Source organism: Pyrgilauda ruficollis, unplaced genomic scaffold, assembly GCF_017590135.1.
Source record: "Pyrgilauda ruficollis isolate IOZ18807 unplaced genomic scaffold, ASM1759013v1 scaffold108, whole genome shotgun sequence".
In the NCBI taxonomy this organism is placed as follows: domain Eukaryota; kingdom Metazoa; phylum Chordata; class Aves; order Passeriformes; family Passeridae; genus Pyrgilauda; species Pyrgilauda ruficollis.
The window spans coordinates 904,936-930,907 of NW_024508988.1; the positions used below are offsets into that span (position 1 = coordinate 904,936).

The window sequence follows — 25,972 nt, forward strand, 5'->3', positions numbered from 1 at the left end:
TAGTTTTAATACTAAATTATATGTTGCCATGCAATCAGAAGATAAGAAGCCAAAACCAACAAACAAATAAAACCACAAACCCCCGACCAACCAACCCCCCCCCAAAACAAAACCAAAAAACACCCAAAAAAAGCCCCACTGTGATTCTGTAAATCCCCTGAAGACCTATATTTCAAGCTGGATAACAAATCCCTTGCAATGTGTTGTTTTTATCCCCTTAATAATTAAATATTAGAAATAAGAAAAATAGTCTAAAGCAGCAGCTTACTAATTATTTTTAATCTATCTCTGTTAAAGGAGTATTATAGTTTCTTCTGAACAGAAGATGTTCTGAGATTTCCCAGCATCAGTTTAGATCTCCTGCAAATCTGGAATATACAAGCTGAATCATTGAAACTTCTGAGTGCAATGTAATTTAAGTACTCAGCTGCCACAGTCCTGCAGAAAGAAGCAAGAAAGCATCTTTGGCAGCAACAAGCTCAGGCTGAGCAGCCAAGGGGACAAAGGTCTAGTGACAGCTTTTACTAAATCAGGTTGAGATTTATATTTTTTAATATGGCACAGCATTTATTGAACAGCTTCTATGCAAGAAGTTACAGAAAGACGCTTTGCCATCAGACAACTACAAAACCTGTGAGGAATGATTCTCAGCAGACTTTGGACTTCTAATGTCAACTAGACACAAGACTGAGTTACAGAGGACAGAATTAACAGCCACACTGATGTTCATTTGGTATGAAGAGTTGCTTTTTAATGCCATTAAGTAACAGGTACTACAGTTTTACATAACAGTGTAACATCAATAAGTTTCTACATTTCCAGTTTGAGACAAATACTTAAATTCGTGATTTTTTTTTTAATTTTTAAAAAAATTTGCATTACAGAAAGTGCAAGAGAAGTTTGTATACAAGACTAATTGCATGACTGGCTGAATTTGGTACTAAGGCGGTATTCAAGTTGACTTTCTTAGCTCTCCAGTTTAACAATGGCTTAGGCATTTGATTTAACAATAACATTTCAAGTTTATACTGAACAGAAAAACTGCTGACACATCAGTCATCACCACTGGCCAGGAATGTAGCTGTCACAGGCAGTTTAACTGGTTCCAAAACCTTTTAGTAAAAAGGCTCTTGAGAAAAGGCAAGTTTTCCAAGAGATGAGTACTACCTCACATTAATGGCACAGAGGTGGTGGGTGGTGCATCTGTTCACAAGGAGTCTATGTGTGGAGTGAAGCCATGTTGGTGTTTTTGTTTTCCAGCATGTTGGAAACATACCCCAGTACACCAAGTGACAAATCAAACTGAGCACATCAGGGATTCACAGAGATCTAAGCAAGAACCCTACCTGCTTGTTTCATTTGTTTGCCAAGCCACCTTAATAGGAAAGTAATCCTAGTATTTTTCCCTCCCTGAAAACTGCCATATTAGCACCAAGACAACAGTTAGTGTCCACAGCTACCTAAATGTTCCGCAAGAAGTTTTCCAGCTTACAGTGTAGGCCTCTAGTACTCAGGGCTTCAGCAGTGCTGTTACAGACTCCGCAGTCCCTTAATGACACATTTATGGTGGAATGATACTTTTACTTTTAGTGAAATAGACCAATATTAGATTATTTTCCTCTACACAGTTACATTTTTGTGGCTAAGAGACCAAGTCACCTGTCCAGTCACCAATTAGAACTCCGTAGCCTTCACTTAACTTTACAACTAGCTACTGCTGTCACAATGGGCAACTGACCTAGTTGTTTAAGGTGTGAAGTTTCAGCTACTAATTCTATACCCTTATGCAAAGACACCACCTCTCCCCTAGGTACATTAAGTTCCTCTGTTGTGGGACAGTAAGTGCTATGTAAAGGGAAATGACAAGACACATTACTCAGTGCTGCCAAACTCTCTGTAGAGAAGTGCAAAGAACTAAAGTAAAGGTAACATCCACCAATTTGAATTTGGGTTTTCAGCGTGAGTCAATATCCCCATTTGCTTTGCCCTGAATTATCATCTTCACAGCATGCTCTTTGAGGGTCCATGCTTCAATCCACCTGGATACATTTTAGAATGCAGACATCATGAAACATCAGCAAGAATAGCAGACAGCAAAGTGAAACACGTAGAAAAATCACGTTGAGAAGAGGTCCAGTTATTCCATTTGTCCTTTTCTGGTTACACCTAGTATGATGGAAAGGAATTAGCGTTAGTACGGTTATGATTTGTGGCTTTATTGCTTAAACAGAGCCACTGAGAACAAAACTAAAGCAATAAATACCAACACTTGTCTTCTATCAGAAGCTAGACAGTATTTCAGGGGAAGACTGAAAAGTATGGCAGAAGATTTGCTGGATCAGTAGATCTTGCTTTTCAGTCAATGGTATGAAATTTCAAATTATATTTTTTTCTGGCCACAAAAGTGCTTGTAACAGCTTTTGATTAAAAATCAGAGTAAGAGTCTAGCAGCCTTATTCTAGTTTTATTCCAATTTTCCCCAGAGTCTAAAACTGCCATTGTTAAGGTGATTAAACTTCAGAAAGCTGTATGCTATATAAAGGGCACTCTATTCTAACTTTCCCCCACAGATATCTGAAAGTATTAAAGTCAGCTCCTTTGAGCTCTGCAGCACATATATAGTCATTAATTTTCCTCAAGAAAAGGAAATCTAGATCCATTATGGTTCTTGGGATTTAAATCTGTGGAAGAATAAAGTCTTTATTTCTAAGAAAGTGAAGCTGGCTAGGCTTAGACAGAGTGCAGCTATGTACAAATTTGATAGAGTTACTCTAGCACTCTTCCAAGCACTGTTTGTCAGATTTCAGGGAGCATTAGTGTGAAGCTACTACAGTTCTTAGATATCTCTTTGCCAAATATTTCCTCAATAAATTTCAGAGGATGAAGTCATTGGCTTATTGGTGGAAGACTTACATGATCTATGCAAACGGGTTGCCAAATTGATCATCAAAAGGACCAGAAGGTGGATTCTGAGATTCCTTCTAAGAAAAGAGAGATAAGCTGTTAGTGGATTTCCAGTTTTCACCAGATTTACACCGCATGGCTCTATGAGCTATTTCCTGTTCAAACACCTGGAAAGAATACTTCATAGCTCCTGCTAAACACACATTTACTGTACTGCTTCAACAAAAGAAGGGGGCTGTAAGCTATGTTAGGTTTTATGCTAGTTCAAGGCAAGGTACTTTTCAGAAAACCGTGTGCTACTGAGCACTCCTTTGGAGCCAGTGGAGTCATGATGAGATATCTTCTAGTGAAATGCTAGAAGTCTTAAGTCAGCACTCTGGTATTGGTCCAGAATTTTCACTGAGGACTTCAAGAGCTCTGCCCCAAATGGAGTGATCTGGTGAAGCTACTTTCTCCCCTACAGCGTCCTGAACATGGAACCTCTTATTTGTTCAGCTAAAGAGCTTCACAATCCACACTGCTCAGGCTGCTCTAAAGAGGGTTATATATAATCAAAGTGGAGCATTTCTGCAGCTACATTACGTGATAGTCTTTTGTAGAGTGTCCCAATACTACAGAACTTTGCACCATGGGAAACTGGTTGTGGTGCCAAGCCAAATGGAATAATGCTTTGTTAACCTTCTTGCAACAGATACCCTCTGCTAGATTACATATTAGCCTCAAAAGTGCAAAAGGTTTTTGTTGTATGGCTTCTAAAGCCAGAACTAAACTAGTGTTCAAATATAGGCACCACAGTTAATAAGGAGAAAAAAAAGGTTTTTCATGTCGTTTTTTGTGGTGGTGATGTCATTTGTGCATTTTGGTGTTAGGGTGTTTTTTTGTAGTTTCTTTTGTTGTTTTATTTGTTTTGTTGGGGTTGTTTTATTTGTTTGTTTGTTGTTTTAGTTTTTTTTTACTACTTACAGATGAGGCACTGAAAGGGTCTGTTTTATCTTGACTTTCAAACAGGCCTTCAGCTGGCAACGCACTTTGTTGAGGAACAGGCTTTGGTGGCTCTAAAAAAGACAGACATACCGCTATAAATACTTGACAGATTTAGTAACCACTCAGGTCTGCTTGTATAGCAACACCACAGCTCATCTAATTAGAAACACAAAAAAATTACATGGAATTTGCTTAGAGTGACTTTGAGTCACAATATTAACTTCCGCATGTCCCTCACTAAGCTTAAATCAGATGGAAATTCTAACATCCCACAGACTTAGGTTTACTTCTTTCTAGTAAAATAATTTAGGCACTAGGTGTCAGTATTTAGCCATACTGCTGCTAAGTCTTCGATTTTATAGCTGAGCCAGCCCTTTAACCCTCTATTTCAGTAACCATTAACTCCAAAATGTAACCAGTCATTTTGGCAGACAGCTTGATAGCTGCCATTTCATCATGATCTGTATTATCTTTAGAAATGCCTACTTTACTTCTACAGTAACTGCTGGGAACTCCAGAAGCACCTGAAAGGCTTTGCTGTTCTCCTCTCCTTGCTGGTACTGCAGGTGGCTTTGTCAGCTGGAAGTCTTTGAACATTTCCTTGACATCCTTCATTTCTCTATCTCCAAGTGGATCCAGAGCAATGAATGCATCACTCTCTTTCTTGGACAGCTCCTTCTGCACTGCAGCTCTGGGTGGCGGCTGGGGTGGGCTGGCTGCTGTTGACAGGGAGGGCAGTGCTGAGGCTGTCTGAGCTGGTAGTGGTGGAGATGTGAACATGCTGCTCTGGAAGGGATTCACAGCGCTGGTTGGCTGTGCCCAAGAACTAGGAGTAACTTGTGCTGGCTGTGACCACAGACCAGAAGACTGAGTGGGGGTGGCTCCAAAAGATGAAGACTGGTTCCAGCCTGGCACTGTTTGAGTACCGAAGACAAGTGGTTGAGTAAATCCTGGAGACTGAGCAGGCATCATAGACCCGTGAAAGACTGATGTAGCCTGAGTGAAGGAAACTGTCTGTGGGGTCCATGGTGATGAAGTTACTGGCAAGCCACCTGTGGGGAGATTGTTGTTACACAGCACTTCAGTCATCTGAAGACCACAAGCAGGAGTGTATCAGTTCCATAAACGGTACCAGCAAAAGATTTTCATGTACTGTTTGAAAAAATCTCTTGATTTGCACTTACAAATCAAATAATTTAGGAGAAAGGGGGTGGGAGAAAGGATTTCATTTTTTACTTTGCTGCATTTCAGTGCTACAAGGACAAAATTGAGGTTGTTGTAAGGAAAGGAGGAATGTAGTTCTAGCACAGAAGTGACAGGTGGATTTGCCATATGTTGCTTCTGTTTAAATTATTATTAAGACACTGTGCAGCAATGTTACTCTGACCTCACAAGTTGTGCTTGGCTCACTTGAGCCTTGTGTACCTGAAGCAGGAATCTGCTGTCAAGGCAGTTAACTGCTTTAATCCTGATTCAGCTGAGGATGCAGAGTTTAGCATTCACAGAACTTAATAGTTTAGGGCAAGCAGCACATGGGTTAAAGGGTATAGCACAATACAAGAAGTAAAGGAAAACTAGAATCCATGTTTTGGTGCTAGCAGATGTCTTGGAGTGGAACAAACATTTACTTTTGTAAACTAACCTAGAGCAGCCAATGGAGATGCTGTGGTAGAACTTTTTGTGAAGAGGTCCAGCGGGTTAGTCAGCGAAGCTCCTGCCTGTGCCCCTGAGCTCAAGCTAAGGCTCTCTGTAGATGGCACAAAGAAGTCTGAGCTGAACAAGTCATCCGATGCAGTCTAGAAAGAAAAGAAAAAGTGAGATGCCATGGCAGAACACATGCTAACACAATCAGGGCTCCCTAGTCCAGAGCTAGAAGACTTTTTTCATCTAAAGTGGAGGAGGGAGTTTTGATATATCATTTACAGTATAGGAGTTTCAAATATCACCCTTTTGTTCATGCCTGTGGAGATACACGGCATTAAATAAGTAAAACAGGTAGTAGTCACAAGTCAACAGCAGAAGAGCAGGACTTAAAATGGCTGAATTATTTGCTATAAGTGAGCTTCCCTCTGCACCCCACCCTTTAAACACTACTGCTTAGTCTGCAGAAAGTCCTGTGCTTGTGGCAAGGCCAGGAGTTTTGCATAATTTGAGTACAAGACAAATGAAGCTGATCCAGGGCCATGCTCTGCCTAATCAGGCAAGTCATTGAAATTTCCTTTAGTAGGTAAATACTGAGAAACCACATGGGTTTTGGTAAGCTAGTACTAGTATCTTATTGTTATGAGACCCTAGGTTGATGGGTATACTGCTATCATAAATGGTTATACGCTATCATAACAGATTCTGGCGTTATATCGAGTGTTAATATGCATAGCAGCACACTTACCAGACCTTTACAGGAGTATGGCAGCATTAAAGAAGAGAGTATAGAATTTAGTGACCACAGCTACTATGAAGCATTCATTCATAGATATTAGAAGGTACTATGGCTGCAGAGAGTTTAGTGTGAGCAGGGCAGGCAGAAGCAGACATGTTGTGAAGCTAGGTAGCCAGTTAGTTATACAGTAATAAGAAAAGCTTCCTTTACCCAGCTTCTCCAAATAAAATCATGCATATCACCATAAATTACTTGAACACTGTTCACCTTGACTGATCTCCTTCCTCTTCCTGGCTTGGTACTCTGTGGTGGTGGGCTAATTGTTATAGGCTCATGTGGCGTGAGTTGGATATTGTTTTCAGAATCCAGTTTTACTCCATTCTGCAGAGATGTTCCTTTGGAAGCACCTTCCAGAAAAAGGTTTGTTTGGGCTTCAGGAAAGCCATTCCTTTCTCTCTCTGGTATCACATTGGGAATTCTTGCTGCAGGTGACTTACTCTCAAGTGGCCACTGGCATGTTAGTGCTTCTTGTTTGCCAGTTCTATTAGAAATCTGGTCAAACTGTTTATCAAAGTAGTCAGTATCACCATTTGGATCACCATTACCCCCTGATGTCAAGGTAGTTGGACTTTTCTTCTGATCAGATTTTAGAGAATCAAATGAAGATAGTGCAGATTGGACCGGCTGTGTGAAAGGATCATCACTGAAAGGGTCTGGATTAGGTGTAGGAAAGAAGCTGAGATTGGTGGAGAAAGAATTCTCAGGCAAGAAGGGTGGCTGTGCCTTTGGTTGTGGAAGAGAGGCTGTGATGCCATTCAAGAAGAGATCCTCTTTTGCAAAGGTTTGTTTGGTCTCAATTTCAGAATTAAAATCCACTAACAGGATCTCTTTAGCTTCCTATTTTTTCAGAGAGAAAAATTAAGTTAGTTATACATAGATTTTGCTTCACAGTGAAAAAGATCAAGGGAAATAGCTGCAAAAGAAGAGATTCTAGTATCCAAAACATTATACCAGTAAATTCTCAAAATCACACAGTCAGGCACTGCTGTCTAGTCAAATTCTGGCTATTTGGTCCCTGAAACCCAATACTGAAACGTCTGTTTTCAAATCCCTATGTTAAATATCAGATGCTTGTTCTTCAACCTAGTGACTGTAGAGTGAGTAGGAACAAATTACACCTAGGCTTTCACTTGAGTCAAAGACCCCTGCTTGAGTTGAATCCTTAGTTCTGACAAGCTGTGTAATCACACTTAGTATGACTTCAAGTTGCAGTCTCAGCTTCAGAATGACACTGAGGAACTAGTGGAAGGTAACAAGCTGATTCTCCACCAAGCATGCAGGAAAAGGGTAAGACTTGGTCACTGGCTGGGTTGACAGCACCAACTGCATTGTGCTGGTGGTGGCTTATAGTGCCAGATTTAAAATGATTGATTTTTGGGGTTGCTGAGCTATGATAAGATTTATGCACTCTTTTGTGCAATTAGGCCAAATTTTGAGCTAGAGCTACTGGAATGATGTCAGCATTAAGTACTAGAATGACACCTAGTGGTTAAGTGGATACTTCTATGGCCCTACGCCGCTAGTACAGTGCTGACTGCTGGGCAGTCATGTAAAACCATTACTTATTACTAGGACTAAATTAGCTTTCAAGGAAAAAGCCAAGGCAAGTAAGCTCGACTCTACTTACTGTGGGACTGCTCATATCAGGGGGTGTTGACATATCCCCAAACAAGTCCATCTGGTCAACTCCCTTGAAGTCAGAAATATTGAAAGAATTGGCATCTGTTAGAGCTCTCACAAGAAAAATAATCAAGCATCATGCAGATTTACTGTAAAATCTGCAGTAAATACTATAAACACTATCTATAAACACTGCATTACCTACACAATTATGGGGACAGCCAGTTATGAACTCTTTATAGGCATCAACAAAATGTTTTGGAATTTAACCTACCGGTTTCATTTTGTCAGCTTGATCAGCAGGCAGTTCTTCACCATCATTCTGTAATAGACAGACAACAGTGTCAGAAATAACTGGATTTTCAAAATTTGCATTAAGCAAGGAATTTGTGGGCTTTAAAAAGCAAGTAATGGGGAAGGGAAGTATGAGAGAGATTACTACTACGTATTAGATCCACAGACCCCTTTTATTTCCATTTTGATGTAGTTGGGCATCTGACATTGCCTTCATAATGCTGGCAGCATAAAGAAAGTTAGATGTGGTGCAGCAGCATACCTAATCAAGAGAGGCTGAGTGGAAGTGACCTACCTAGTCTTACTTCTTCACTCTAAAGAAAAAAAAAGACTTTCAATACCTAAGCATCATGCAGAATATCAAAATTCTCTCACTTTGGAGGAGCTCAGCAGACCTAGGCAGTCATACAGCTGGCATGACTGCCAGCCAATAGCTTCCAGTGTTTCTGGATTTAGGCAGAGCTTAGTATCAAGTCTTACAAGAGCCCAAAAGTCAGCCAAAATTGAAACAGACTTTATGCAGACTCATGCAATTTCTATATTTTTACTCACATTTTTCTTTTCTTCTTCTTCCTTCTTCTTCATATTATAAATTAGTTGGAAGAGGTCCTTAAGATCAGAAACCAGAGGCTCGGCCTGGAAAAGAATGTAGATTTTAGGCCATGTACTACTTTTACCTGGACTTCTGTTGCTGCAATCTGTGCAACAAACTTCCCTAAATGGTGCAAGACTTAGGTTGAGATAACAGGAAAAGCAAGAGTTTAAAGACCTGTTTAGTCTTCATACAAGATTCTGCTTATGCAGAATCTAAGGGGAATAGAACACAACCAGTGTAGAACTGTTAACTCTACAAAAGTGGCTGTTCGTGCTAACCTATGTTTTTGCTAAAAAGCTGGTAGTAGTACTTCTAAAGTGCATGGCAAATCCTAGAAGTGCAAAATTTATCCAAGCCTTCTGGTAGTCTCCTGTGAGGAAGAACATTTTGCATTTGTCTATTTGCTACCAACTCTAGCACTGAACATAGAGAAAGCTTCTATATATAACACTACTTTTAAATAGTGTACAAATAGCAAAGGAACAGGGTGAGCATAAAGTAAGATTATCATCACCTCAAATGTGTAAAGCTTTAGAGACCAGCTTAAAGTGGGATCTGTGACATGATGGCAGTTTAATGCAAATTAGAAAGGCACAGCATGCCCTGCACATCCATTGACAAGAAAGTTGTTGTGAAGATGGTGGTGAGTTCAGATACACTGCTTTGGAACACTTGTGTCAAGCATGCAGCAGCTTGCCAGTGTCTGGAGTAGGACACCTCCCCACCTTCAGCCACGACCATTGGCACAAGCAGAGAATCCTTTGTACAGATCTCACTGGTTACACCTGAGCACCATCCTTTCCTTTCCTAATCAAGGGGTCTAGACATGCAGCTGTGGGAAGAGCCATTGCAAGAATCATCAGCTTTAACAAGGAGTCCAGCTGCAGCAGGCTAGAGCTGCAGAAGTCCTTCCTTACAATTTACTTATATCCTTACTTACAAATTTATGACAAAAACATGCAGCAGCAAGTCAAGAGCTGTCTAAGGCCTGGCTGGGCTCAGAGGCTGGCAAGCAGCACCCCATGGTGAAATGAAGGAATAGACTCCAGAATACATACAAAAGGCTTTTGTGCTTAACCTACAATTCCACTGAAATCAATACAATTATTGGTCAGTATGCTGACAAACTAATCAAAAGGACTTAGAAGGCCTTATGGCTGTTACTCAAGTACTAACATGCTCCAGCAAGGAGCTCCTCAGTGGAGGACCCGTAGTGGGGCCAAAGCTGCCAACAGGCTCCCCAGGAGGGCAGGCAGGAATGGGTAAAAAATTTCTAGCTTTGAAGTCTGGGCTCATCAATTCATTATAGTGACTATTATAAAATCATTGTAAAGAAAAGCTGATAATTTAAAAATACCTAGCTTCAGATTGTTTTTAAACTACATAATACTTAGTGGTATTTTTAAGTAGCTTTTCCCAGAATCCAGTATTGAGATTCCCCTCAGAGAGACTAACCTTGCACACAGGATTTCTGCATGTGAGGAACTTACCACAGAAGGATCAGAATCCCTCCCAACAAGTTAGGGTTAGAATGTCCTAGGAGGACCAGACCTGTCATTTACAGGCCTGCTGCACAAGGCAAAGCATCATGTGAGCTAGACTAACATAGCCCCATATTTCTATTAATTCAGAATGAAGCTTTGGCTATTTTACTTAAGAATTCGTACTTTCACAGTGGGAAGCCTGTGCTAATGACTCTGTTCATCTCACTAATGACTTTCATAGACAAGTTAAGCACTGTTAATCATAGTAACCAAGACTACTTGAGTGATTTTATTCTGCACTACAAAGAAACTGTACAAGGCTGAAGCCATGGTGACACAGTCGATTCCTATTATCTTTCTTTCAAAGAAACCTATCCATGCATGCTGGTATTCCCCAAAGGAATTTTGTAGAATTATCAGCAAAACACTAGACCCTTATCACATGTTAAATGTTTACACATCAGCATTATCCATAACATGTGAAAGAAAGTGTCTGATTCATACCTGTTGGGCTGTTTTTATGGCAAAAAATTGGTGCTGGCCTTCTCCTCCACATACATAGCCAAAGGCACGATTGTCTGTTACATCCCGAGCAATAAAGGAGATTTTGTTTACTGGATGCTCATGCTCTATCACCTGGAATTGGGAAAAAACAAAAAAAAATATTGGTTTAAATTTCTGGAAATAGAATAGCTGCTATTCTCTGCAGTTAGAATGACTGTTAAAAACTTTCAGTCCAAACCTCAGATTCATCAGCCTTTGATTCATCACAATAGGATGCAACTTTCTTTCTGACAGGACTCTTCAGCATTACAAACATTTCACAAGCCAATTTTTATATGTGGAAGTGAGGCATAGTGCTCAAATAAGAATGTAGTTCATATTGTTCTAATTTCCAGGTGCCTCACTAGCTTTAAGAATCACATTAAGAAAATAAGTTATATCTTACCCCAGTTTTTTCGTCTATTATCTTGATGCCAGAGAGGGAGATGTTTACCCAGATCTTCTGTTTGTGTTGACCCTGGGAACGGGCTGCTGCTGCCATTCCCTAAACAGAATGAATGCCAAAGTATTGATGAGACTTGTGTTGGATTGAGCTTTAACTTTTTCTTTGTAACCTAGGACTGCTTAGGTTTAAAGTGATACCACAGATCTAGATGGTTTCCTCTGTAAATGTTTTATATGTTGTAAATATTTTTAAAACAGATTTTAGTCCACAAAATTGATGCAGTAGCAGCGCCTTTACCTGCTTTTCCAGCATGCTTGAAGGTATGTGAGTGTTCTGCACTACAGAAGTAATAGTCTTTGTTGCTGCAGGGATTAATTTATTTTTTTGTTTGTCTGTATCTCTCAGCACCACTGTTAACACAGGATGCCAACTTGTACTTTGAGGTCAGTGTAAATTGCATAGCAGTCCCTCCTTCCCCTCCAAAACCCATGAAATTCATACTGCCATCATTCATATAGGATGCCTACAGACCCAAAGGAATGTTCCCAGACTTTCAGAGAAATGTTCTTTGAGACAGAGGTTACAGTGCAGGAAGCAACATCCATCTAGATGGTGCTGTGAGTAACTACATTACCAATAAGCTGTATTTGAAATTTTGCCAGTGACTGTTTGATCTGCTTTTTGAAGGCTAGCCAGAGATTGTTCCTTACGTGATAGATCAAGCTCTTACCTTCAGCTTCATCATTGAATCCTGACTCATTTTGTCTCCTCTTGCCTCAGGAACATCATCTATGCCAATCAGTTTAGCTTTGTATTTTACACCATCACCTTTGAATCTAGCCAAGAGAGATTCATCTGTTTTTTCTGGCCCTGGAGACAGAGAAAAGGTATGGTGGGTCTGTTCATTTTTTGAGGTTATTTTTACATTTGGGTAAGGTGGATTTTTTTGGTTGGTTGTTTGTTGGTTTTTTGGTTTTTTTTTTTTTTGTTTTTTTTTTTTGGGGTTTTTTTTTTTTTTTGGTGTGTGTGTCTTTTTTTTTGTGTGTGGTTTATTTTTTTGGGTTTTTTTTTTTTTGTTTTTTTTGTTTTTTTTAATGATAGAAATGGCTATGTTGAGATTCAAGACCTTTGAAAAAAATATACACCAGATAAGCATACACCAAGCACAGGTTAAAACTGTCTCTTGAGTACAGCTGACTAACAATCCGTGTGCACTGCAAGACAGGTACTCCTTTACGGTCACAGTACTCTTGCAGAATGTGGCCTCAGTTCAAAGATGTCTGGGGGCTTCAGAACAATTCTTCACCACATGAAAGACTAAAATGTGAATAAGCAGCCATCAGGTAGATAGAGGTGTTAAGAAAAAACACCATGCAGAAATGTTACCTCCCATGGCCATACAGGATGTTCAGTAAGGCCTTTAGGTGTTATCCCCAGGTTCTGATGTAGGCAGATCTCTTCTTGCTGTGCAAAAATAACCTCCCAGTTCACATCCTAGAGCCTGATATCAGCACCATCATACAATGAGTCCTGGTACTTTCATTCTAAGCATTTGGGATTTTAGCTAATTTGTTGTTTCTGCTGTTCCAGCTACTAGGAACTGCTTGCTTTTCTCCTGTGCATGCTCAACATTGCTTGAGTATGTACCTAGGTATGTATTTGTGTATGAGGTAATTATATTTACATGATCTAATCTATCAAAAAATCTATTATCTGATATACAATAATTCTTTAGGAATGAATTTTCTAGCTTCTCTGGACTAGAATTTGTATTCAGCACAAATCATCTTTCTGGAGGGTGGGGAGGTGTCAGGTTAAAGTTCAGACTAACAGCTACCATGATGCTCCAGGGTCTGGTCAGGTCCTCAGGAGGATCCCTCTTCTCTGGGCTCTTGCTTACTTGTTAGGCTCAGCAAATTACTTACTAAACAGTGGGACACAGAGTTTTAGATCTTAAGGCTAGAAAAAAGCTTTTAAAACTAAAAGCCTAGCTTCTGGTTAAGTTTATTATACTGGCGTATTTACTCACCCTTCTGGTCAGGTGGTAAACTCAGAGTTATTTCAGCAATAGTGGGAGGGTGATATTAGTATAGGCACATGCAAAAGATTAAGGACACAGAATAGAGGAGGTGTTCATGTGGTAAGCATTTCTTACCTTTCTTTTTTTCCTTCTTTGAAGATTGTGCCTTTGGTGGAGCCTGTTGTTCAGGCTGGCTGTTGGTGGCAGCAGTTTCAGCTTCAGTCGACATGATGGGACTATGGCCAGTTATGTTTACTGTAGGCTTAAAAATTCAAATAATAGTTAGAAGACAGAAATAATATTTTACCTTGAAGAAGAAATACTCTTATCAGAGCTGTTAGTCCACCCGAGTTCCACTGCACACTGATGCCTGACAAAGTCTGAAAGTGTAAGGAGTGATCAGATGGCAAGCATGACTCAGACTACACAGAGCATGAAGTCATGGCCAGGACTCACCTCAGTAATACCTAAGCAGTAGGGCACACTGATCTACATCACTGGGCTGTACTTGCACCAACATGTTTTAATCTGTCAATCTTTAGCTTTTTCTTACCTTTTAAGGCTATTTTTAGACCCTCAGGTATTTTAGCATATTGTTGTTCAGCACTGCCAGCTGCATCTCCAAAGCAGCGTAGGAGAGAAAGCAAGAAACATTTGCTAGGATCTGTTCCAAACAGATCCTAGCATCCATCCTCCTATGAGGATGATGCCAAAACACCCAAAAGATGCCAGTAGATATTGTTCATGTTTTTATAACCAGCAAAAGGCAGAGGTTATACCACCCAACAGGTGAAACCAAATAATTTCCTCAGGCTGCAGACAGACTGCTCCAGTAAAAACACAACAGAACCTCAAGCCAAACCCTCCACACACTTGTCTTAACAATAATCATGTAATCTTTAGATTTTAAAAAACCCTGCAAATTGAGAAGAAACTATGGACTTTTAGGACTAACCTCTATGCCATGTGACCCTTTTGCCTCTGAGACCCAAATTTTAAAAAATAATTTACATTTACCATGTTTTGTTCCAACGCAACTGAAGCAGAGGTACTTAAAGCAGCTTTATGGAGTTATGAAGATCTAAACCAAGCCAGAAAGAACTGTATATCCACATCTACTACCATTCTATCAATCTTCTGTCTGGGATATTGCAATGGCTGCAGTTAGTACCTCGAATTTTAGGATAACAAATGAAGCCAAGAAATTGCTTAAGTGATTAAATAATTTGGCTCCTTTTTAATTCACCTTACATCCAGGCAAGCTGCTACAGACAAAGCCATCCCTTTTATCTAGCACTTGAGACACGATTTGTATGTAGCTCCAGGTACTGAAGCATTGCACAGTCCCTTGCATTAGAAGTTTGTTATTCTCAACAGTCAATTCCTCATTTGCCTTAGTAATAGTTGATGCTTTACTCAATACTTGAAATGTACTTTCAGGGTTTTGCTCTCACTCCTGCCTTCCCTTCTCCCCCAGTTTACTGCTAACTAGACTGACTCCACCAGCTTGCCACCAAGTAATGGCTATGAATTCTTGACTGACTCTTAACCCATGAAAAATACAAATTCCTAGGTCTTAAAGAGAGAATTTCACCCTGAAAGCCTCTCAGGGCTTTAAATGCATTTAACATTGCATTTAACCAGGAGGAAGGCCTTTAGGAACTTGCTAATCTAAGCAAAATTACACCTAGCTTCTTACCAGATGGTTTGTGAATTGCATTTAGCATTGGTCAAGTAAATCAACACTGATAAGGGTGCTCAAATGGGAAAGAAGTGTCAGCTATACCTGTTCTCCTCTGTAAGCAGCCTATCTGGCCACAGTTAGGGAACATTTGATGCAAAGGAACAAAGGTGTTGCTGTGAAAGTTTCAAGTGGTTCTGAGTAGAAATAGATGTCAGAGGAAAAGTTTGTTTAGCAAGCCATGGTTATTTAAGAAATGTTATCACTGAAAGAGTGGCTTATGTGTCCATTCTGACAGGGGTCAAGGGGAAAACTACTAAGCCCACAGGGATTTTGCAAAATACTTGCAAGCGTGCTAAAACAGATAGTGCCTATTTAAATCCACATTTTAATCAGATAAAATGAAGTCAACTGAATTCTTTCAGAGTAACTAAGCTAGTTTCTCTGATAGTATAGTTTTGGGTGGAGATAGCTTTTAGACATAAGCATAACAAATCCCTCCCTAGATTTATCAAGTCCTTCAGAAATAATGAAGGAAAAAGTTAAGGTTGGATCATTAGTTAAATGCCCACTCCTATATGGAAGATTACTGTTCAGAGAATAGAAGGAAAAGGCCCAGAAGAGAGAAGTAAGACGTGCTCTCAAGAAGCTGAGTTATAGCTTTGGAACATTCTGCCTAGCTCCATTCTGGAAAGAAGAAATAAGAACCTCAAGGCACTGAATCCTGCCTGTCAGTAATCCTTCTTCCTCTGATTAGCAGAGCTACACCCAGATGTGTTGTTATACAACTTGCATCACACGTTGGAGTAAAATTAAGAGGCAATAAAAAAGAAATAACTTAGAAAAGAGCAAATATGCACAAACAAGACAACTTTGACAACTGTAAAATGGTCTATGGCTATATGTGCAGCTGCCATCTTTGCATTCAAGGCATCTCTGATCATCACTGCCATCTGCCTCCATTGTGTGGAAGTCAGACCACTAATTTATATAGAACCAGATAGCAAAAAAACCCACAGTGAAGGAAGACAAGGAGGGATACACAAGTGTGGCTGAACCTTTGCAAATACCCTGTCTTACTATGGGAAAACTCATTTTTAGTATTAGCAATGCAATTTTAAGTTGGTGAGGGCCATCTGGCTACTTTGCAGGACCTACTCTCATATCTGAGATCTGCCAAAACTCATGTTTTCTGGTGGGATTTTGCAGCAAATGATAGTCATTTATCACACCTTCAGAGAACTTCGTGTCTTTGGAAATCACCTCAGAAACAACAGAATTAGTAAAACTAAGAATGCAATGATAAAGGCAACCTTAATATGTGTTCATATTTTAAATAACTACTTCTTGATACCTGAGTAAAGCCACATGTCTAGCACTAAGTTGTCTCTGTATTCACCTTAAAATTTCACTGGGGTGGGAAGAAACATGTAGCTTGAGCTAGCAGTAATCTATTCTACTCACTACAAAAGAGCCTCAGCCCCAAGTAAATATGGTTTCTGGGCTTTACACTCAAGCTAAAGTTCAGCAAGGTTACCATCAGACTTAAGTTTGTGTTATCTTAATGGAAAGTGCTGGCGTGCTTAACATGTAAGGAACTAAAATAAAGTTAAAATCTTCCATTTGTTTCTTGGTGGCTTCCTTTCACAGTGCTCAGCCCCTTAGAATTTCCTTACTTCAGCTGCAGGTGGAAGGCAACACGACTAGAACTGTTTTCTTACACTTTAATTTTGAGGTCATCTCAAAAGAGTCAGCCAGCAAGCATGGCACGGTTAGAGATGCATGTGCTTGTATGCAAGGGTGAAAGGACTGCTGAGCCTTCGGATACGCTGGCATAGTAAAGACCAAGATCATTACCCAAGCAACTATGTCAGCACTTAGTTTAAAGCAGTTTGAATCTTGTCCATGTAGATGAGTCCATTGGTATCACCACACCTTCATTACTCACTAATCAGTTGTATGGTCCATCTTCATTGCTGTGCTAAATGAGCTGTTTCAAAAATCCAAAGAGTACAGATTTACAAAATCCAAAGAGTACAGATTTACAGATGCTGCTATCTTGGGAGAAGTGCATCAAGCTCTGCCTGTATCACCACATACATATCACACACATTTTTCTCACCCACTTTTCAATTTACTCCAGACACACCTGGTACAGAGACCACTAGCAATATCTTCCTCCTTTCCTTCAGGGGCTATCCTGTGAAGAGCAGATAGGTACTGATGACTCCTCAGACAAACACCATGTCAGGCCCTCAACACAGTGCTTGATGTACAACCTGCTACCTACTCAAGTCAAACTACTTGTTCTTCATTTCCACACAGTTACCTTAGGAAAGTCAGTCTTATAACTTCTGGTATACTGCACTGTTGGTGTCTTCTCTGAACTCTCTGCAGAGAGGGTTGTCAGTCATGACAAGTCATCCCTGAAATACCTGTTTCTTAGCAAGACTTGGAAGAACATGCCAAACAATTTTGTTGAGCAACATTTAGTTTCCCTTAGAGATGCTTTTACAGATACCTCTTATTTGAGAAAGGGGTGGCGACACGAGATATACCCTTAATGATTATGTTTTTGTCCTGTACACAAGTGAATTGAAAATCTTCATTATGGCTGGAGCTTGTCATAGAATCCAACAGACAGGCTTTTCCCCCCTCAGCAGGCAAATATAAGTGTCTCAAAGTTGATGAGAGATGATCTGAGAAGAGGCTAGGGACACCCAAAAAGTCAGAGGTAGATAAGCTAAACATCTGCTCAGCAGCTCAATACTTTGTTCTCTTCACAGCCTGTGCTTCTTTGTCCCTGCAAGTACATGATTCAGCTTAAAGAGTTATTGTAAGTAAATATTAACCTTGAATTAGAATTTGTAAGGACAAGAGAAGCTTTTACTGCTGAGTGAAATAGAGTTAGGATGAACTAGTAACAGGAAGCACAGCAAGAGTTCAACAGCTGAACATGCTTCTGGGGCTGGTTGTTTCCTCTCCCACTGTTCTTGAAGAGTTAGTCAGGTTCTTCTGGTTAGAAGGCTGTGCTAGTGAATTCAAGATTTTAATTTGCAAGCTAAGAAAATAGACTAAAGACTAAACAGCAATTCACACAATGACTAGCAAGAGTCAAAGTTGTAAAGCCAGATAGTCTGTTATCAGTAAATCATCTTGACTGGCAGTTTTCTGCTCACATCAGGAGTATAGTAGTGCATTGGGATGAACCCCTGTAGGGCTGACTGACATTTGCATCTAACAACTCCCCATCTGATTATCACATTTTCTGCTTAGTTCCTGCTTCAATGGTAGTAGCCTTGAGAAGCCCTAGGCATGCACTAATAAATCAAAAAACATAAAAGTACTAATCAGACTTTTTAAACAGGATCACCCATGCTGAGGAGTCAAATAAAATATAATCTTAAATGTTTTCTTTCATTGCTAGAACACCCATTGCTCTGGTGTCTGACAGTGTCTAAAGAGTTCAAGTTGAATAAACCTTCTGCAACATGACACAAGAGATTACAATTATTTAGATGGAACATTCCAGATGCTTGTTCTGATGCAAGCATAAACATTAGCCTGTTTTCTCTATTAAAATAATCAAACTGTTCTGTTATAAACTGGCATATCCAGCAACTAATATCCATGAGAAGTAATTGTCTTACCTACAGGTAGGTTATATCTGATGTGCTCACACTTATACATGACTAATACCTGCTTGAAGACAAATGGTAGAAGAAAGCTCATAGACAGCTTGGGAACTATTCATCTCCAGTTTTAGCCATGTCTGGAATGCAAGAGCAGTATTACTTGTCAGAAAGATGACTGAACACATACTTTTATACTGTAGAGTATAACCAAAGGTCCCATGGTTTGTCTTGTAAGAGACAGATGAAAAGGATATTAAACTACACTGCCTGTCAAGTGCAGCTAATTGTCATTCCCACAATTCAGTAAAGCTTAGATTAGCACTGCACCCATCGTTCAGTTCAAAATCCTGTTGAACTGTCCTGCTTAGGCTGTAGATTGGTAGAAATGTGATTTATGTTCAAGAGATCATTTGCTTGATATTGTGACTTTAGTTAAACCAGGCACTTACCTGTTGGACCAAGTATTTATAGAATAACAGGATTTTACTTCCTGGGGAACTTCCTATGTGCAACTTGCTTTTCAAGCCCTGTTTGATGTTTTATCTTCTTACCCAAGAGGTGGATTGGTACTTGGTTGAGGTATTAAAGACAGCTTATGCCAAGGGCTTCCTCTGTCAACAACAATTCCAGTTTGGAATAAACTGCAGCAGCACTTAAGACGTTGCAGGATGTGGAACATAGTTCAGCTGTCTTCATCGTATATAACCAGTAATGAGAAACAGCAAAGGATGACCTTCATCTGCTTAGTAGGATAGAAGTGCAGCATCAGGGAATACCTCCCTCGTGCTGCTCCCTTCCCTAGTACCAGCTACAAGGTAGATAAAGATCTTGGTGCACTAATTAGCCATGTCAGCTACAGATGTTGGCATGTCCCGTTGCTGGTGCAGGATCACGCCTGTGAAACCACACAGAGAGCTCACCGTTCATCCAACTTGCCAGCTGCTATTTCATCAGCTGAACAGAACAGTCTGTTCTCATCACATCGGTCTCCTCTGAACCTCTTGGCTTTTTGCAAGAACATAGAAATTCAAGTTCCTGAAAGTGTTTCATACTCAGTTGAATCACAGCCAAGAGAATATCACTAAGTTATCAGCTGAGACTGAACAGGTCACACTGTTCAAGTGGTGCAATTGGATTGGTACTTTTTTATCATTCTACTATGCTTTCAAGCACATGATTTCTGAACAGATAATTAGTTACTTGTCAACCCAGCTACAGCAGTGGCCCTACTTTGGATTTTTCTTCCACTTGTCATTGAAAGAAGTATATCTTCTGCAGGAAAATTAAAGCAAGGGGCTCAAGACCCTAGTTTAATGACCAGTTTAAATAATAATAAATAAACCTGATGAAGACATGGAACAATACCAATTCATGAGAGAAAAGCATTTAATGAGCTCATGCTATCTGGTTCCCTGAAGACTTAATCACAAGATGAAGGAAAGTAGCACTGTCATAGTGTTTGATAGAACTATTTTTCAGCCAGGAACTTCAGTATCCAAAGGTAGTGCCCAGATATCTAGCTAGTCCACCTTAAATTATGAGTTTTTCCAGGAATAAGAGAGCATGCTGATAGCAGGCTTGAGAGCAGCCTTTCTAATCTCTGTTCATTAGATATGGTGACCTAATCATTAATTTACTGAATTAAGAAATCCTTCATTTTTAGTACCACCAGTACCAACACCTGAACTCCAAACTCTCCCCTTGGAAAAAAATTGAAAGGGCATACTGGGATACCTTTCTTGATAGAGAGCTATTACTTTGGAAACAGAGACTAATTAGATTATATATTTAAATTATCCACAAGAATTTTCTTCCTATCAGCCTTCAAGAAAGGCTTGCAACCTGCCAAGGGAGTACTCCTCTATACCTCTCTCCAGTTCTGAAGCCTCACAAATTAGTGGCACCTGAGCCAGAGCTCAGCTGTCTGCTGTAGTTATTGCTAAGGAAAGCATCCCCTGCCCATGGGATGAGGAATCTCAAGCAATATGGCTGCAGTGCCTACAGCTCAACCTTTTACCAATATTCCTTGTTGAGACTCACTGGGTATACCACACAACATGGAAGCAAAGCAGTTGTTAATCAAGGTAGCTAGTGTTTACTCAGATGCCACTGAGTTTGAACCGAACAACAAATCAAACACTTAATTTCCAACTGTACTCCTAAAGCCCTCCTGCCTAGAAGACCTCTTTCTGATCTTCTTGCTTGCTAGTTTAGTGAAGGACTCTTGCCAACAACCATGCTTTTCACCCCTCCTTCTCAGAGCAGGAACTTGACACATATTGAAGCTGTTATCATAGGTTATGTCAGCTGCATACAGTTAACTGTCTGCTGCTGGCACAGTTATCCTTCTTTGCAGTTTGGGTATATGCAAGCTGTACTGAGAGAAATTGCATATGTTTTGCATAGCTTACTCTTAAGTGTTTTCTCTACTGGATCACAAATTTATCTGTATGATAAATAGGATTTTCCTGTACTATTCTTGCATTCACACAGCCTAAACCCTTGTAATCCTGGGTCACATTGTTGAGTACTGCAGTTGGCTTACCCAGCCCGGTTATCCCATGAGCAGCCAAAAGCCTATCATTAAACATTCATCTCAGCAGTAACTGAAGAGTACTCCACCTACCCCCCAGATACTGAGCCTCTCAATACACAAATTGTTGTAGCAGTTACTGCCACAGGAGTCACTCCACACTGCCTCTTGTCAGAGATGCAAATTATGTTCATTATGTTTTCTGAGAAGACTGATGAAAATTTTGCTTGCAGAGCCTACTTGTTGTAGGCTCTTCTACAGCAGTTCCAGTATTGTTAAGTATTATGAAGCATATTGCTTAATATAAGGGTTACACTTGCCTTCAAGATTAGATATTACCAAGACCCCCAGCTCTCCCTTGTATATGCAGCAAGAAAGGCAATGAATAGCTACACAAGGCTCAGATCTAAAAAGGTGATACAGAAAGATCTGTACCAGAGATAAGAACGCATTATCCAGGAATTTTAGAGTTCCACTACAGTTCCACTAGAGTTCTTACAGTAGGTATCCTACTGAGCAGTTAAGAGTTTCATAGATGACTATACTACAGTAAGCTTCCCTACCAGTAATTATAATTACACATATTGAAGGAAGTTTGCACTACAATTTGTAAATCCAGACTATAAAGCAATCTTGACCAGGGTCTCTCTAATTTTCCATCTCTGTGATAGTCTTGACAGCATATTATAGGGATGCCCCCATCCCTCAGAAGCACACAAACAGAAGTGTCAGATCTAGAGTTTACCTTCCATCAACCAGGGTAGCCATTGTTTGCAGACAGATCTGTGATTCAAGCTACTAGAAAACTAGTCCTTACACAGTGACCTTTGTCCCTTGCCTCAAAGCACAAATGACTGCATTCTGACAGGGCACAGAAGAGATCTGCAATGTAGAAAAACAGGTTGTAATATTAAAGCAGCATCCTTGGTACTCCCATCTTCTTTTTCCCTCTCCTAAGAGGAAAGTTTCATCCCTAGGCATTTTAGCCATGGGGCTAAAGTTATTAGGTGTGTGGCACATCAGCATTAGGATTTGAATAGACTTTGCTAGAGGCACAGCTTCCTAGCTGACATTGTGATGAAGTCTCCTGACTGTCAAGGTGAAGGTCCATCATCCTGTCTCTTAGACCTACTTTTTCTGCTGAAGATATAATCCTCATCTTATTGCTTAAGGATGTAACATGAACTGAGAGGACAGCAGGAAATTCAGCTCCAAGGCCAATAATTTGTCCTTAACTGGCCCTGTAATGTCTGAGCTTTTAGATTTAAGGGGACATGCACCAGTTATGAAGCTATATTAAAAACTTTTAAAATTAATTTTAAAAATCACACAGATAACTAGGGGCAAAGATCTACAGGGCATTTCAGCTGAGACACTTCATCCTCAAGCACTCCAGAGCATATGGAAGGCATAGTCTTTCAGATGAGGAGAGACTAGAATGGTCTATGTCTTCATCAGCCAGGGCTGAGAAGACCTGGATGGGAGAAGATGCTTTGTTCAGCACTCAGCTGCTCAGCTTGTATAAACAAGATAATCCTGTTGAAACTGCTACCTTTTGTCTATTGACTAGGCCTGCCACTGTTCTTCATCCAGCTTCTTTATGACCTGAGACCCTTGAACCCAAGCACAGCCTCAGAATCAGGTTTCTAATGCCAGTTTTTCTTCACAGTTACAATCCTCAGACAATTTATTCAATTTGACTTCTCTAACACAACCTCAAATTGTACTTCTGTGGAGTCCATGTTGGGGTAGTGAGTAGTGGCCTGTCCCTGTTTTTGTTTCACAGAATAAGCTCATTAAGACCTCTTGGCAATCCCTAATCCCAGTGGTATCATCTTGATTCTACTAACAATCCATTTGTCTGCATGCAAGATCTGAAGATTTTCTCCAAAATCCTTACATGTTACAAGTTACCTTCATGCTGCTTCAATACTTATTTTGAGAAAATCTAGCCAGCCAGCAGAATTTGCATCGGCTCTGTTTCCAGGTCAAGCTGGCTTTGTCTAGATGTGGAATTTATTGCTTTGTACAGGCAAATTCATGCTTCTATAGTGGTCACATATTGCTGTCCTTGCTGAATAAATTCCACAAGCATTCCCAGGGTTAACCCAGCTGGTCACACAAATTTTCTAAAAGTGTGAGGTTTACTAGGAAAGGAGCGCATCAATAAGAGAGAAAAATCAGCAGGTTTGACAACAATACCCAACAACTATAGCATGTTGGTGCACTTTTACATCATATCTCAAGCTATGGCTTTTCTACTTTGATTTTTGAGCATCCACACTGGCTTCACCCTTCCTTGACATTTAAGTGCATTTATTTGCTTTGCCACAGAGACAAAAATCTTTCTATACATTATAATCACCTGCTTAGAGTGTTTCTTCTCATATCTGCTTGAGAAATAGGGGTCTTGAGCAAGAAGAAGTACATCTACAGTAGATCTATGAGCTTTCCTATGCACCAAATCATGGTGTTTGCTAGTTAAGCCTCTGTTCTGATGACTCACCTGACACTGATTTAGCACTCTCATCCTCTTTACTTTTGCTACCATTTGGTTGTCCTTCTTCCAAAACAAACCTACTATTAATAAAAATTTCTGCTTCAGACGTGACCACATCCTCACACCATCCAGGGAATTTTGAAAAGGTGATTGTGCCTCAAGAAACATTGTGCTGGATGCAACTCCAGTGATTCTTTGAACAGATGTGGTGGGTGACCCCCCTAAGAGAGTGTTCAACTGGAAAGATTTTCTTTGGATTACAATTCATGTCTCCAGCCTCACCTCCCTCCAGGAAGGTCCTAATGGAAACTGACACAAAGACTGCATCATTACAATTGCCTAGGAGATCACTATCAGGCAATGTCATCCTTTCAGTTTAACGTTGCCTGTCAAGTCTTCACAGCAAACTAGAACATACACGGTCAAAATGAATTTTCTCTAATTGAATCTGCACCTTTACTTTTGTCTATTTACAGAGATGTTGCCTTCCTAGAGCATACCTATAGCCATTCTTTAGCATACCATGTGTGCCTCCATGCTCTCAGATTTGGTTACTTTTGGGCAGCCTTGTTTATGAAAGTTACAAAAACTTCTGAAGAAAAAAGTGTTCCCTTTTAAGGCAAACTAGCTTAATTAGGAGAAGGTTTAAAAATTTCCAACTCTCAAAATAATAAAATCATCAGCCTTTCCAGTGAATTTGTAGAAAGCATTTGAGTAACCAGTCTCAACATTTTTGAGACTTTTCACAGAGAAGTCCACCTGAGGAGATCTGTCTACAGCAACAGCTGCATTTCTCTTATGGCTCACTGCATTAGCATCACCAAGTGTCACCATATAATAGACATTAGACTTTATATAGCATCACCTGAGAAGCCAATTTCCCTGCCACAGTAGAAGACTAATTCCAGAAAATTGTCAACATCTACAGCTATCCCAGTTTACCCCAGACTGAAGCAGCATGCAGAAATTCACTGGCAGACAGAGGAGTGCTCCATCAAAAACAGCAAGGACACTCCATCTGAAAAGAGAACAAACCCCTCCTCCTGCTTCACAGCATCCTAACCTGTGCTCTCATTATCTCTGCTATTAGAGAGATCCTTTCATATTAGTTATTTATTATAATTAGTTATAGAAACCAGGAAACTAAGAGTTTATATAGTTAATCTGTTTAATGATTTCAACCCCATCCTCCCCACACACAAACCCGAAAACTCGCGTTCATATTGCTTTACTCTCATGTGTCCCCCAGCATCGCCCGCCCCGCCGGAGCCAGGAGCAGGATGCGGGCGGCTTCTACCGCACCTCAGCCGGGACACGCTCCCCGCAGCCCGGCCCGGCAGCACCGGGAGCCCCGCGGGACGGGGCCACCCCCGCTCCCCTCCCGGCGCAGCGCGGCCCCCGCGGCTCCTCTCCTCTCCTCCCAGCTCCTCTCCTCTCCTGTCCTCCCTCTCCCCCCAGCTCCTCTCCTCTCGTCTCCCCCCGGCTCCTGTCCTCTCCTCGCCTCTCCTCTCCCCCCCGGCTCCTCTCCTCTCCTCTCCCCCCCCGGCTCCTCTCCCCGGGAATGCGGCAGCGGCGCGGAGCCGACCCCGGCCCGGCCGGGCACTGGCGCCCCCTCCGTGCCAGCGCCCACCCCACGCCCCGCCGCCGGCACCGACTGTCGCGGTGACAAAAAAAGCTGCTTGCCGCGGTGACAGCTCCTTCACGCCCGCACCACCCCTCCCCGGCTGTGCGGGAGCCGAGCCCAGCGCGCAAAGCTCCTTACAGGCTAGATCCGTGCCGCTCCGTGCATGATCCGATGACCGCAGCCGGTAGCCTGGCTGGGACCGGGGCCCCGGTTAAATATTCGGTTGCGCTCTCGCCTTCAGATTAGTTAGCCACTCACAGCGAGCGATATGGTTTTAATCAGATGCTGGCAGCTGACGACTACCCAGGAATGCGCTGTGATGTTTTTGCTGCTCGGTCTTGGCTACTCCCCCTCAACGTGTCGGTGCTCACAAGTTTAACCCCTTGCGAGCCGCCGCTCCGGCCGCCGTCTGCGGGGCGGGAGGGAGCTCCTGAGGCCCGGACAGCCTCTCACGGGGGACAGGCGAGGGGGGCCGTGGGACCTGCAGGGACACGGAATCGAGTGGCACCCACCCTCTTTGTGCTCCATCTACCCAAATCTGTGACCAGCCGAACCAAAATATTGGGTCAGTGCAATTGACTGTCTGGGTCACATCGAGACCTGACCTTTGTACTTCCCACTCGTCTTTATTCAAACATCTATCAGGGTTTCTTTCCCCCCAGAGTAGTACAGCTGTTTTCCAACTTATATGAAAGAACTTCTGATAAAA

General features: G+C 41.1%; 1 protein-coding gene across 4 annotated transcripts; it reads right to left on the minus strand.

Annotated features, from left to right (window-relative positions):
• Window positions 1–725: 725 nt before the first annotated feature.
• Window positions 726–25,546, minus strand: DAB2 (DAB adaptor protein 2). 4 transcript variants are annotated; one of them, XM_041472547.1, is made up of 14 exons: window positions 25,402–25,546; window positions 13,426–13,552; window positions 12,001–12,140; window positions 11,271–11,369; window positions 10,826–10,957; window positions 8,795–8,878; window positions 8,223–8,270; window positions 7,956–8,018; window positions 6,536–7,165; window positions 5,531–5,684; window positions 4,413–4,940; window positions 3,868–3,959; window positions 2,914–2,978; window positions 726–2,166 (listed from the first exon to the last, which is right to left on the minus strand). In XM_041472547.1, the coding sequence occupies exons 2-13, from the start codon at window positions 13,517–13,519 to the stop codon at window positions 2,919–2,921; spliced, it is 2,124 nt and encodes a 707-aa protein (XP_041328481.1). In that variant the 5' UTR covers window positions 13,520–13,552; window positions 25,402–25,546; the 3' UTR covers window positions 726–2,166; window positions 2,914–2,918. The 4 variants fall into 4 exon arrangements, with proteins under 4 accessions (XP_041328481.1, XP_041328473.1, XP_041328464.1 ...); XM_041472539.1 differs by having other exon boundaries at window positions 2,914–2,981; XM_041472530.1 differs by having other exon boundaries at window positions 4,375–4,940.
• Window positions 25,547–25,972: the final 426 nt, after the last annotated feature.